Source organism: Mustela erminea, chromosome 13 (genome assembly GCF_009829155.1).
Source record: "Mustela erminea isolate mMusErm1 chromosome 13, mMusErm1.Pri, whole genome shotgun sequence".
Lineage (NCBI taxonomy): Eukaryota > Metazoa > Chordata > Mammalia > Carnivora > Mustelidae > Mustela > Mustela erminea.
In genome coordinates, this window is record NC_045626.1 from 17,531,626 (window position 1) to 17,545,734 (window position 14,109).

The following is a 14,109-nucleotide window of genomic DNA, read 5'->3' on the forward strand; positions in this document are numbered from 1 at the left end:
TCCGAAGTGGGTGGGGGGTGATGCTGCATGGCAGTGGGACTGTATTTACTGTCACCGGACTGTACACTTAAAAATGGTTAAGGTGGGATACGCCCGGGGGGCTCAGTCGGTTAAATGTCTGCCTTCAGCTCAAGCCATGATCCCAGGATCCTGGGATCGAGCCCCGCATTGGGCTCCCTGCTCGGCCGGGAGTCTGCTTCTCCCTCGCCCACTCCCCCTGCTTGTGTTTCCTCTGTCAAATAAATAAAAAAAATAGTTAATGTGAATTTTATATGTATGTCCCCATAATTATTTTGAAAAAGTTGATGAGCATTCTAATATTCTGAAACATGCTGCATATTTATAAAAATATTAAGGCTAATACTGTATTCAGTGTTCTGACTTTTAAATAAAGACTGAATACAGTTTTTAATCATTTTTTTTTAAGAGATTTTATTTATTTGAGAGAGAGTGAGCATGACCGGGGGAAGGAGCAGAGGAAGAGGATTAAGTAGACTCTGTGCGGAACGCAGAGCTTGACGTGGGGCTCGATCCCGCCATCCCAAGATCACAACCCCAACTGAGATCAAGAGTTGGATGTCAGGCGCCTGGGTGGCTCAGTTGGTTAAGTGGCCGATTCTTGGTTTCAGCTCAGATCATGATCTCAGGGTCCTGGAATCAAGCCCCGTGTGGGGCTCCGTGCTCAACAGAGAGTCTGCTTGAGGAGTCTTTCTCTCCCTCTGCCCCCCACCAACACTGTGTACTCTCTCTCTCTCTCTCTCTCAAATAAGTAAGTAAATCTGAAAAAAAAAAAAAAGATGCTTAACTGACTGAGCTAACCAGGCACCCACTTCATTCAATTTTTTAAAAGAGCAATTAGAACACCATGTGCTTTTCCCTTGTAGAAAACTATACTATGAATGTGTTTTTACATAAGGAGCATCTCAGATATGGGGTCCGTGAGGAAGGTGGTGGGACACTGGGGGTCCAGGAAATAGTTGTTCTCATGGACATGAGAGAATTTATTTTCATGGTGGTGGGGGGGGCAGATAAAGCACTTCAAGGGGTAGGAGTCTGTTCCCCGAAAAGGATGCCGTGTGGAAGGACAGAGGCACCAGTATTTGAACCTTGGGATGGGGGGGTTCACGGATGGGGGTCAGCAAACTTCTTGTGTAAAGAGCCAAGTAGAAAGCATTTGAGCCTTTGCAGGCTGTATATCGTTGGCATCAGATTTTCTCGTTAGGTTCTCTTGTTTTCACAACTCTTGAAAAATGCGAAAATCGTTCTAAACTTGAAGGCTGTCCAGAAACAGGCTGAAACCCATAGAACTAAAGCAAGGTGGGGATGGGGCAGGACCTCCGTACACGGGCAGAGACTCCATTTCTTGTGTCCTGTTTGCTCCTCAGGAGACCATCGGGATGCTTCGCAAAACAGTCACAGCAAGATCGAGGTGAGTCCTTTCACCTTGGGAAGGGTTCAGGGGTGCGCATTTGTTGCCCATGATGGCTGAAACAAAGTACCACGGAATGAGGGGCTGAAAACAACAGAAGTTCATTCTCTCACGGCTCTGGAGGCCCGACGTCTGAAATCAAGCTCCCAGCAGGGCCAGGCTCCCTCTGAGGTCCTAGAGAAGAATCCTCCCTTGCCTCTTCCTAGCTTCTGGTGGTGGCCTGCAGTCCTTGCCATTCCTTGGCTTACAGACCTGATCCTAAAATATGTGCTTCCGTCATCCCATGACGGTCTCCCTGGGCATCTGTGTGTCTGCGTCCCAATTTCCCTCCTCTGTTACAAAGACGCCAGTCACTGGATTAGTGTCCCCCGTCATCCAGTAGGACCTCATCGTAACTCGATTCCATCTGCCAAGACCTTATTTCCAAATAAGGTCGTCCTCACAGCTACCAGGGTCAGGATTTCCACGAATCTTTCTGGGGGATGCCATTCAAACCTACCACAGGGTGCCTTTTTGTTTTAAGATGGGTATGAGCCTCTTGACACTGAAGAGTGTGTTAAAAATCCCAAGATCACTTTTCCAGAACGACTTGGCTCCGAAGACAAGCGGCGCTCATTTGTGAAACCTACATGCACATTTTCAGACTCTCATGTCCGTTTCTTCCCTCCACTTCTCTCAGCAAGTCGACTTTAGTTGGAATCCGTTTGCCGATGGGAAGCTTGCGTTTCATGACCACTATCTCATTGAGCAAATCCAGTCGGGGAAAGAGTCAGAAGTCCGCCAGTTTTTCTTCCTGCTTGCGGTCTGCCACACAGTCATGGTGGAACGTCTGGACGGTAAGTGTGTCTCTGGCATCTCGGACACGGGGAACAGTGTTCTCGTCCGCAGGTAACTCACGGTCAGCACTCACGTGCATATTAGTACCGGACGTGTGTCTTTTACTCAGTGAACTACAGCAAGCCCTCACCCCGATGGTGTAGGAGGCAGCAAGATAGGAAACCAGCTCTCAGGCTCTGAAAATGCACATCTGCTTCACAGTGCGGCTCCAGATGTGTTTATCGCTTTGCAAGTGAAATCTTATTGCTAACAGAAATGATGGACTCTTGCATTATTACTGGAAGAATCCCAATCTCCCCTCCCTGCTATTACTTGACATTTATTGAGAGTGAAAAGTCAAGCCTTATCTGGATCGTAAGGGGACTTTGAACTTGAACAGTCTTGCTACAAAATAATTTCAGAGAGAATCTGTTCTCTGGATTCAGATGTGTTTGGGGTTTGAAGTAATACCCACCAGAGCCTTGGCTCACGTAAGGTGCCTTTTTCATGGGAAGGAGCATAATTAATGTGTATTTGCATGGGAGCCAGCAAAGCTGACTTGTAGGTTCCTTTGCAAAATTCTTTTTTCTTTCCTTTTTTTTTCTTTTTTTTTTTTTTTTTTTTGAAGATTTTTATTTAGTTGAGAGAGAGAGAGTGAGTGAGTGCACACAAGCAGGGCAGGGGCAGAGGGAGAAGCAGACTCCCTGCTGACAGGGAGCCAATGTGGGGCTTGATCCCAGGACCCTGGGATCACAACCTGAGCCGGAGGCAGACACTGAATGACTGAGGCATCCAGGCACCCCGCTTTGCAGATTTCTTAAATACAGCTGTGCCAGCTTTGTTGCAGCAACTTGGTCCCGTGTCAGTGAAAGCTAGCCATTTTTTCACACACAGACATTACAGTAAGTTCTGTAAATATACCTGCGCATTATCAAAAGTGCAAAAGCAACCCTTTTGGCACTCCTGCAGTGAAGCACGGTCTGCCTGTCCAGCCTCCCCTCAGGTCAGTGCGGCAGAGGACGGGGCCTTTCTGTTTTCTGACCTTGCGACCTCACGTGTGGCAAATATGAACTCTCCCGGCGGAAGGAATATGCAGAAAAAAGCTGAATGTGTACAAGCTCTGGGCACTACTTCCAGCAGATTTCAAAGAAACCCATTCCAAGACTGGCTCTCACGGTGTGGTATAGCAAGATAACCGCAGAATTCAAATGGGGACAGATACAGGGAAGCCTGTTAGCGGGCAAAGTCGGGGAACACAGGGACACACCAGGTCGTAAGTAACCAACACGCTGGTCAAGGTCTGTTTCTAGCCGAGCACATTTTATTCATGCAGTAAGGATCCACTGTGATGTTTCTAAGCAACATGGTTCTCTTAGGTCTTGACTCATTAGTAACATGATTCTGACCCCCCTTTTTTAATAGTGTGTGGTGGTTATTTTGAGAACTGAGCAGCTGACGTAGGCAAACATCCTTCAATCTTATGGCCTATATGTTCTTTTTTCCTCCCCGGGACATTACGGGAAGAGCCCTGTTCTGCTAGAGATGGGCCGGCCCCATCTGGGTGGCTGCCACAGCACAGGATACAGACCCGGGTCTTGGGTCCGAGCACCAGCGTCCTCCGCATTGGCAGGTGGAAGGCTGGGTTCAGTGGAGTTCACGACCCGGTGTGTCCTTCCAGCCGAATGTTGTGCAGCTCTTTGTCCCACTGTCCGCTGAGGCCAGTTGTTGTACGTCTTGAGGAAACTTCTTTCACACAGTCCATGATGGGCAGTTGCTGTCAGCCACCGCGAATAAAGTACAGCTGGATGTCTAGGCGCAGGAGGCTGAAATAGAAATTGTTTGGGGTTTGATATGTGAAGTACCTTGAAAGGGTCCCTTGGAAGGACCTTGGGAACCGCTCCTCCTGCTGTGATCGATAATCCAGCCCCAGAAGGCCCATGGACCTGCCTGACCCACACAGCAGGTCAAGTAAGACCCCTTCTGGTTGGGTCCCCTGGCAGTCCCGCCTGCTGGGCGCCTTTGCTTCTGCTTTTGCATTTGCTTCCTCTCTTCTGTAGGAATACTGGAGACTGGTCAGTCTTCACATCACGCATCACATCAACAGGAGAGGGGGCAGTCCTTTCACACATGTTGCCGTAGGCATCAGACTAGCTCAGTGGCGGTCTGTGTGACTCGAGTGTGGAGGTACCTGGGGACAGAGCTTGGAGAGGCTGCTTTGGTAGTCTGTTGCTCTGTGATGAGTGACCGTAACTCAGTAGCTAGAAACACACATTCATGAGCTGCTAGTCCTGTAGGTCAGAAGTCTGGGCATGGCATGCCAGGTCTCCCTGCTGGAGATCTCCCTAACATCAAGGTCAGGCCATGTGCTCATCTGGAGCTCCCAAGTCCTCCTCCAAGCTCACAGGGAAGAGTGCCGGACTCTGTCTTCCATAAAGGACGGAGGTCTTCCTTCCCTGCTCCTACAGACCTCCTTTCTTCCTGGCCACGTGGCCTCTACTGTCTTCAAAGCCAGGAAACAAGAATCTCCCTTCCATGGAACCCCTTCCATCTTTCCAATCTTTCTCTCCAGGAAAAGCCCTGTCCCTTTTACGGTCTGACCTGATTAGGTGGGAACACTCTTCCTATCTTGAGGTCAACTGATTTGAACCTTAATGACACCTGTAAAATCTATTCCCAGCAGGACCTAGATTAGCACTTGAATAACCTGGAGGAGGTGTGTGTGTACTGGGGCGGGGGAGGTGTTGGGGGAGTGGGCAGGAACCCCAGGGCCACCTTTGATTCCTGCCTCCCGCAGAGCTGTGTCCAAGCCGAGTGTGGAAGGCTTGGAGGCCTTTTCTTTGTGAAGTCTGGATGCGCTGTGGGCCTGGGTGTGGGTTGGGTCTGTGGGAAGGACCAGGAAGTCCTGAATGGGGGAGACATTCAGCAAGGCTTTGCAGGGGGTGAGGTTGTTGAGGGGGTCATCAGAGAGGTCCCTTGTTTCAGGGCTGGAACCTGCCAGAGAAAGCTCTGGTGGCAGACTTGCCAAGGTGTGATTTGTGGTTGGAGAATATTTTTATCTGTGCGGGTTTCATGGTCCACAAATTAGTTTCTGAAAGAACAGAGTGTCTCTCTGGTTGCCTCCAACTGTACAGTAAATAAGGAGTTCTCTTTGGAAATGGTTCCTGAAGGATATTTTTTGTCCCAGTTTCTTCCTGCAAACATGAAGCTGGAGTTTGGACCAGCTCCTTGAGTTCCTTCCTGTCTCTACTCGTATGTACTTCTGTGACCCCATTATGAGAACCAAATGGAAGGGGGGCGGTTTTGGGTAATGATAACAGTATCAGTGCTTGTTCCAGAGAGGATTGTCCTAGTCATGGGAACTTGACCACCTTTTATCACTTCATTGCTTTTTTTCCTGCTGGAAATAAGTTTGCCATCAGCACCGTGCAACAGAGTGTCAGCCACACGGGCCCAAGGGAGGGGTTGTGTCCCCACTGCTGCTTGTTTAGCTCTGGTCAAATATTTGCCCTCGGGAGTGTGTGTGTGTGTGTGTGTGTGTGTGTGTCTGGAGCGGGTGGATTCAGCGTGTATGTTCGTAACTTCTGGTATACGACTTTCTGGGTGAACAGAAAATCTAAAGGGTCATCTTACTAATTGGGAATTGATAGATATGGACTTAATTAGGGTGAGCCACTTGAACAGGTGTGTAGAGGGGCGGGTGTGAGGGGGAAGCGGGTGTGTGTGGGGATGAGTGTGGGGGCGGGGTATGGAGGTGTCACCCTCCCCATCGCTTATTCAGAGCGTCCTCCCCTTCCTGGTGGACGATGGTATAAAAAGCTGCCCATCCCTCCATGGTCTGCATCCTGCTCAAACCATGGAGGGAAACGAAATGCCTTTTTCTGTGAAAATTCCCCTCACCGTACAAGTACTTTCCTTTCTGCTTTGAGGCAGAATAGCTGAAGTAGAAAAATGGCGGGGTGCCTGGGTGGCTCGGTTCGTGAAGTGTCTGCCTTTGGCTTAGGTCGCGATCCGAGGCTCCTGGGATCGAGCCCCGCGTCGGGCTCCCTGCTCCGTGGGGAGTCTGCGGCTCCCTCCACTCTTCCCCGCCGCTCATGATCTCTCTCTCACTCTCAAATACGTAAAAATCTTAAAAAAAGAAAAATGGAAAATCTTTTTCAACTTTTTGCCGAAGTACAACATGTATATGGAGACAAGCAGATGGCTGAGTTTTTTTCACCAACTAATCTTCCCGTGTCATGAACACCCAGATTTTTAAAACACAGAACATTACGAGTCCCACAGAAGTCCCCTTGCGTCCCTTCCAGCCAGTGCCCCTCCGAGAGAACTAACCAGTCCTGACTTGGCACAGCCCGGGTTAGCTTTGTTGGTTTTGTGGTCGGTAGAAGTGCAGTCACAGCACGTAGACTTGCATGTCTGCCTTTTTTGGCGCAACGTGGTGGGATTTATCCCACTTGTCGAAGTGTGCTTATGAGCTGAAGGCAGCTTTCCATTAATTAACTTTAAACATCAGGCGATGGAACAGATTGATGAATTTTGAGGTTTTTTTTTCTTTTTTTTTAGTATGGGAATATGGCTGTGGTGACGTAAGCATGCTCTTCCAGAGGGACGATAAAGGGTATAATCCTTCTAGAAAATAAATGAGTAATATTTCCCAACTGACTTAAAAATTACCAGAATTCTTTAGCAGTGTATTTTCACTCCTGGGAAGCTATCTTTAGAAAATAGTCAGCAAAACTCTGCACACAGACCAAATAGTTATTACGATGTTATTTTTAAGAACAGAAAACTTGGAAATAAGCTAAGTGCCTGTAATTGGAAAATAGTGACATGTTCACATTCATTCAAATAATGTTTAGAAAGACCATGGGGGCTTAAGTGGGTAGGAGAAGAATCAATGAAACAAGATGGGATTGGGAAGGAGACAAACCATAAGTGACTCTTAATCTTACAAAACAAACTGAGGGTTGCTGGGGGGAGGGGGGTTGGGAGAAGGGGGTGGGATTATGGACATTGGGGAGCGTATGTGCTTTGGTGAGTGCTGTGAAGTGTGTAAACCTGGCGATTCACAGACCTGTACCCCTGGGGATAATACATGTTTATAAAAAAATAAAAAATTTAAAAAAAATAATGTTTAGAAAGAATCTTTAAAGCTATGTTAACATGCTCCAAATATAAGGTTTAAGTAACCAGGGTGTAAATGTATGTTCAATATGATAGAAACTATTACCGAAATAGGCATTTTCAGAAGGACTGGAAAGAATTGTAACACAGTGTCAATAGTGTTGTTTTTCCTCCAGATGGTGAGATTGTAGGAATCCCTTCCCCTATTCCTCGCCAGTTGTTTTGTTTTACTTCTAGTTTATGTTACTGTTTATAATTAGAAATAAAAACCTTAAAGTTTGACAAGTGTTAGTGTTGGCATACTTATTAAGAATTAGCGATTTGAAGTAAATCAGAGAAAGACAACTATCATATGATCTCCCTGATGTGAGGAAGTGGAGATGCAACGTGGGGGGTTTGTGGGGGCAGGAAAAGAATAAACGAAACAAGAGGGGATCGGGAGGGAGACAAACCATAAGAGACTCTTAATCTCACAAAACAAACTGAGGGTTGCCGGGGGTAGGGTGGTAGGGAGAGGGTGGTGGGGTGATGGACTTTAGGGAGGGTGTGTGCTATGGTGAGTTGTGTGAAGTGTGTAAACCTGGCGATTCACAGATCTGTACCCCTGGGGCTAATAATACATTATATATTAATAAAAAAATAAAAATAATAAATCAACCCCCCCGCCCCCAAAAAGAATTAGTGGTTTGTTTTCTTGGGGATGTTTTGGGCTTTGTGCTACATCGTTACCCCCGACGTGAACGCCAGCTGTGACCTCGGGGTGGTGAGCTCTGCATCTCGCTTTACAGCTTCCCTGGTTTTCTCTGTTAGGTCAGCTCAACTACCAGGCGGCCTCTCCTGACGAAGGTGCTCTAGTGAACGCGGCCCGGAACTTTGGCTTTGCCTTCCTCGCGAGGACCCAGAACACCATCACCATCAGTGAGTTGGGAACTGAGAGGACTTACGATGTTCTTGCCATTTTGGACTTCAACAGTGACCGGAAGCGAATGTCTATCATTGGTAGGTCTCCTTCAAGAGTGTGTCTGTGTATCACTCATTTATTATTATTATTATTATTTTAGATTTTATTCACTTATTTGACAGAGAGCGAGACAGCAAGAGAGGGAACACAAGCAGGGGGAGAGGGAGAGAAAGAAGCAGACTCCCCACTGAGCAGGGAGCCTGATGCGGGTCTCGATCCCAGGACCTTGGGATCATGACCTGAGCCAAAAGCAGACGCTTAACGACTGAACCACCCAGGTGCCCCTCTATCAATCATTTAGATGCTGCCTTTTTTTTTTTTTTTTTTTAAGATTTTATTTATTAGAGAGTGAGAGAGAGTGTAAGAGGGGAGAAGGTCAGAGGGAGAAGCAGACTCCCCATGGAACAGGGAGCCCGAATGAAGGACTCGATCCCGGGACTCCAGGATCATGACCTGAGATGAAGGCAGTTGCTTAACTAACTGAGCCACTCGGGCGCCCTAGATGCTGCTTTCTGCACATTTTATTTAATGACCCCAGAATAATACGGGCAGTGAATGAACCACTTGGCTCCTGGGAAATTGCCACGGACTTAGTTGAAACCTGTTTTTTTCCCGGGCATTCTGGTTGGTGTCCATCACTCAAAGGGACACCTGCAGTATATCTGAATCTTGCCAATGTTGGCCTTCTTCCACGATATGAGCCACCAGGTGCTGACTCGAGGGTGGGAACACGGTGGGTGGTCAAGCCACAGACACGTTGTTATTTTGTGAGGCCCTCGGAGCACTTCTGCTCTGCATTTGGGATCAGGGAAGGGAGAGGCGGCAAGAGAGGGGTTCAGAGAAAAGCAAGGCTGTGCTTAGGAAGCAAGAGTGTACCTCCAGTCCAGGCACAGGACAACAGGCCACCAAGTGGAGCGGATGACTGCTTTCTAATATTGGAAGCTTTAAGTTCATAATTTAAAAAAATTTCAGATTTACAGAAAGACTGCAGGAATGGTTTAAAAAACTCTTGTATTCTCTTCCATAGCTGCCAACTACTAGCATTGGCCACATCGCCTTCCTCATTTTCGTCATACACAGGTTCTTGTTTCCTGAACCATGGGAGAGTAAATTGTAGAGCTGATGCTCCTTTTCCCTAAATACTTAAGTAGCTATGTCCAATGAATAAGAACGTTCACTTAGATATAAATAAAATGATCCGAATCAGGAAATTTAACAGGAAGCAATATTATTATCTCATCTACAGGATGTTTTCCGATTTTACCAGAAATTTTTTTCCCTCTGTCCCTCCCTTCCCTTCTCCCTGTTTCCTTCCTTCCTTCCTGATTCAAGATCCTAGATTGCATAGGGCATTAGGGGACTGTTAACTCCAGTCTCCTTTGATTTACAACAATTTCTCAATTTTTTTCTTCCATACATTGACATTTTTGAAAAGCACAGGCCCATTAGTTTGTCAAAAGTCTCCTGATTTGGATCTGTCCGATACACCCTCATGACTGAACTCAGGTTATGCACTGTTGGCAGGAGGAGCCCGCGGACTGGGGCTCCGTCCTTCCCAGCATATCACATCTGGAGGCCCGTGATTACTAGTGATGTTGGCTTTGATCGCTCAAAGTGTCTGAGATTTCTCTACTCTGAGACTGAATTTTTTTTTTTTAATTTTATTTATTTATTTGACAGAGATCACAAGTAGGCAGAGGCAGGCAGAGAGAGAGGAGCTAGCAGGCTCCGTATGGAGCAGGAGCCCAATTCGGGGCTCGATCCCAGGATCCTGGGATCATGACCTGAGCCAAAGGCAGAGGCTTTAACCCACTGAGCCACCCAGGCGCCCCTAAGACTGAATTTTTAACCAGTAAAAATATATAAGTTCAACTCTCTACTGAATGCTGATTAGGCACATTTTACTGAGTGCTTTCTGTGTGCCTTCGCACTGATCTAGACCAATTACCATGCTTAGCCTTTACCTTAAAGAATTCAAAATCCAGTTAGCAATGAGGGCACATGCTGTTATTACCACACAGATCCGAAAATCTAAGAAAAATGGTCACAGGAAGTCATGTTATGGTCTGAGTATTAAAGGCAGTCAGCGTTATGGGTTTATGTGTAAAAGAAAGATTCCTGCGGTATAGACAAAGAAGGCATCACGGAAGAAACTAGAACACAGTTGGGAATCTGGCACACAGTTGGGAATCGGTCAATTACTTGCTGTGAAACTAAGTAAGAATATGAAAAACTGAGCTGAAAAAAGGAATCTTTTCATATTTATGTCACTCTTATGTTGTATGTAGATGGTGGCTTGCCGAGTTTGTTGAGAGTGAAGTTTTTCTAGGCACATTCATGATTTTAAATTAATGGTGAATTATTAGCACACTAACCTTCAGATTAGCTTTATAAATGTGGTTTTCTATTAAAAAATCAAACCCACCTTCATTATTTGCTTTTCCTTCTCTTGCTGTTAGTAAGAACCCCAGAAGGCAGTATCAGGCTTTACTGTAAAGGGGCTGACACGGTGATTTACGAACGGTTACATCAGATGAATCCAACAAAGCAGGAGACACAGGACGCCCTGGATGTAAGTCCCATCCTTACCCTTTATGCCACTGATTGCAAACCCTCTTTCTGATACTCTCTTGTGAGATCTTGTAAGTGAAAGTTCTATGTTAACTCTTGGCCCCTCCCTTGTCTCGGTGTAGCTGTGTGGAAAGGGCATGAATGTAGGAATACGGCAGGCTGGTTCTGGGTCTGCCGCTGCTGCTGACTTCTGGGACATGGCCATGCTGTCCTTTCCAGCACCCAGGTTGGCCGCATCTGCAGGGCTGTTCTAGGGTAATGACTGGTCTCGCTTCCAGTGACCTTGAGCAAGCTACGTAACCATAACAAGCTGTGGTCTTAATATCTGTGTGGGCTCCAGGAATTCCACCAGCCTCCTAGTGTACGATGAGCATTCATTGACGATGGGGCATGACAAAGCAATGAAGTGGATAATGGAGTTTGAGGTGTTTGTCAGTAAATCAGTTTGGTTTTCATTACTTCAGATTTGTTATCTGAGGGGAGTGTGAAGTTAGTCCAGTGATAATTGCAGTTAATTCAGAATGCTTCTGGAAATGCTGCCCTTGGAATTGCCTACCAATCCTCTTACTGTTTTGGTTCTATCAATGATGGCAATGAAGTATGGAGGACATCCATCGGTCCTGGTATCCCAGTCCTGCCTTTTTGTTTTGTGTTCTTGGGGAAACAGTTGTGTTTCACTGAAGCATTAATTGCCCATGTGAAAGAGGAAGAGGAAGAAGATAATTCCTACCAAGGAAGGTTGTTGCAAGGGAAAGCATTTTGCACAATTCCCAGCACTTAGTAAGTGCTTAGTAAAGGGTAGTTTCTTCCCTTTACTTTAAGGGTCTGGTTGAGTTTTGGGACCAGCCAAAGGTCCTTCAGGAAGAAGCCTGTATATGTTACTTCTTGGGATCGCATTTTAAGTTAAGATAGGTTGTCAAAGCAGTTACAATGGATAATTTCTCATGAGGATATGAACAATGGCAATTTAATCAAACAGATGCACAACCTTCCAAAGAATCTTTGAAAGTAAACAGTCAGTTAGGGGAACTAGTTCCGCCATCTTGGCTAGACAAGATGCTGCTGTGAAGTAATAAAGCATTTTTACTGGCTCACACGTCAGCTATTTAAAATAGCTTAAATGTGTTCACCATGATTAAATTTTCCAGACACTCTTTTTCATTTAAATGTTTTATCTCACCTTTAACAGGGGTTCAGGTATTTCAGAATTGGCTTGAGGAAACAATGCTTGGTTGAGAGTTCACAGCTGATTCGGCTCGTAACAGTTTATGGGAACAAGTTATAAAATTGTCAGGTCTGTGTTTACGACATCAGTACACTCCCCAAGGCAGCTCCCTCGTCTGTTATTTTCTGAGTCGTTATAAGAAAAAGTTTTCTTCACTCTAGTGACTTGATGTAGAAGAAATCTATACTTTTCTCTTTAACTAATTTGGGAACTACAGATAGGATCCTGGGAATATTTAGAATACTGGGAATACTTAGTATTTGTTTAATCTCATCCACAGAATGTATTTATTCAGAATTCGTTATCTTTCATGACCTCTTTTTAAATTCTTACTGTATAACTTCAAAAAAGTCGAACTTGAATTACATAAAATTAACTATTGTTTGTTGGATGGATTATCTTTTGAATAGATCTTTGCAAGCGAGACTCTTAGAACTCTGTGCCTTTGCTACAAGGAAATTGAAGAAAAAGAGTATGAAGAATGGAACAAAAAGTTTATCGCCGCCAGTTTAGTTTCCACCAACCGAGATGAAGCTCTGGATAAAGTGTATGAAGAGATTGAAAAAGACTTAATTGTGAGTCTTAACCTTCCCAACTCGATATTCTAAAGAGAATTGGAAGTTTTATTAAGTTTTGTTTTATTTTTAATCTCATGCTTGAAATAGAATTCTAACTTTAGCATTTCAGATTGGTACAATGGAACTAGGTCATTTGAGTTTCTTTTGTTCAGCAGGCAACATAGAAATTGCCATTATGAGACACCAAAAGACAGAAAACATGGAGAGTCTAATTAGATTCTGTTATTTTTGTATCACTCATTAAAATGCATTATGATTTTTACATAACCAACCAGCACATATTCATTACATTTTGAGAATCACTGAAATGATTTTTATTTTGCAAAACCTTGAAACAAGAAAAACATACCATTTTTTTAAGTGAAATTTCTCAAAATTGAACACTTACTGCCTGGAGAGTTTAGGTTAGAAGGATATGTTCCACAAAGAGCTAGTATCGACCTTTAGTGAAAGGAAGTGCTTGTGTCCATTGAGGCAGTATGTAGACAATGAAAGTGTATTTTTAATGTCCTTAATTTTATACTTAGGTTTTTATCTTGGTAAACTAAGAAAAGAATTTTGACTGTTTGGGATTTTGGTGAGTGTGAAACACAGCAGCCTTCCCAGTCACTGCTGGCCGTCCGCCCCTTCGGAGCACTGACTAGGGGGTATAATTAGCCCTTCTTCTGGTTACAGGTTGGCAGATTGCAATTACAGAACATTTTGACCTTATTTGCTAATTCCTTTTTTTTTTTTTTTTTTTAATGTACATTCCAGCTACTGGGAGCGACAGCAATTGAAGACAAGCTCCAGGATGGAGTCCCAGAAACCATTTCAAAACTCGCAAAGGCCGACATTAAGATCTGGGTACTCACTGGAGACAAAAAGGGTAATTCCGCTTGCGGGGAAGCATATCTGTTAATTCATTAAATATTCATAGCTCCTATTTCCCTTGCCCAAGACGACTTTCTCAGACTTTCCATCCTGCACAAACACTGTCCATTTCTTTAAGAAAACCTTCTCCATTACCCCAGTTCTCTTGGACAGCATCCTTCTGGAAACCCCCTCAGTAGCAGAGTTTATGTCTTATCATTGAGCTCCTGGGTAGACCATGCTGACTGGGATCAGTCTTAGGTCCCCAGCCAGAGGTGAGCTCCTCTGATGAAAGGACCATCGCTTTTGTCCGTTCTGCCCTCCCCAGCACTCTGCCATTATGTTGGACGCAGAATGGAACAATACAGAATGCTGATCAATTACTTCAGTTTTCTGACCCATTTTATTGCTTTAAAATGATTAATTAAAATTTTATATCCAAGGGATGATCTTATCTTTTATTTTTTTTATTTTTTTTTATTTATTTTTTTTTTTTTTAAAGATTTTATTTATTTATTTGAGAGAGAAACAGTGAGAGAGAGCATGAGCGAGGAGA

The 14,109-nt window shown here is 44.9% G+C and overlaps 1 protein-coding gene across 1 annotated transcript in view; it reads left to right on the forward strand.

Annotated features, from left to right (window-relative positions):
- ATP8B1 (ATPase phospholipid transporting 8B1) overlaps positions 1-14,109 on the forward strand; it is a 122,870-nt gene that overhangs the window by 92,486 nt on the left and 16,275 nt on the right. The window contains exons 14-19 of the mRNA XM_032309129.1: positions 1,386-1,429; positions 2,109-2,265; positions 8,177-8,365; positions 10,787-10,899; positions 12,534-12,698; positions 13,458-13,569. Coding sequence (XP_032165020.1) covers positions 1,386-1,429; positions 2,109-2,265; positions 8,177-8,365; positions 10,787-10,899; positions 12,534-12,698; positions 13,458-13,569 — 780 coding nt within the window. The remainder of the gene's footprint in view (positions 1-1,385; positions 1,430-2,108; positions 2,266-8,176; positions 8,366-10,786; positions 10,900-12,533; positions 12,699-13,457; positions 13,570-14,109) is intronic.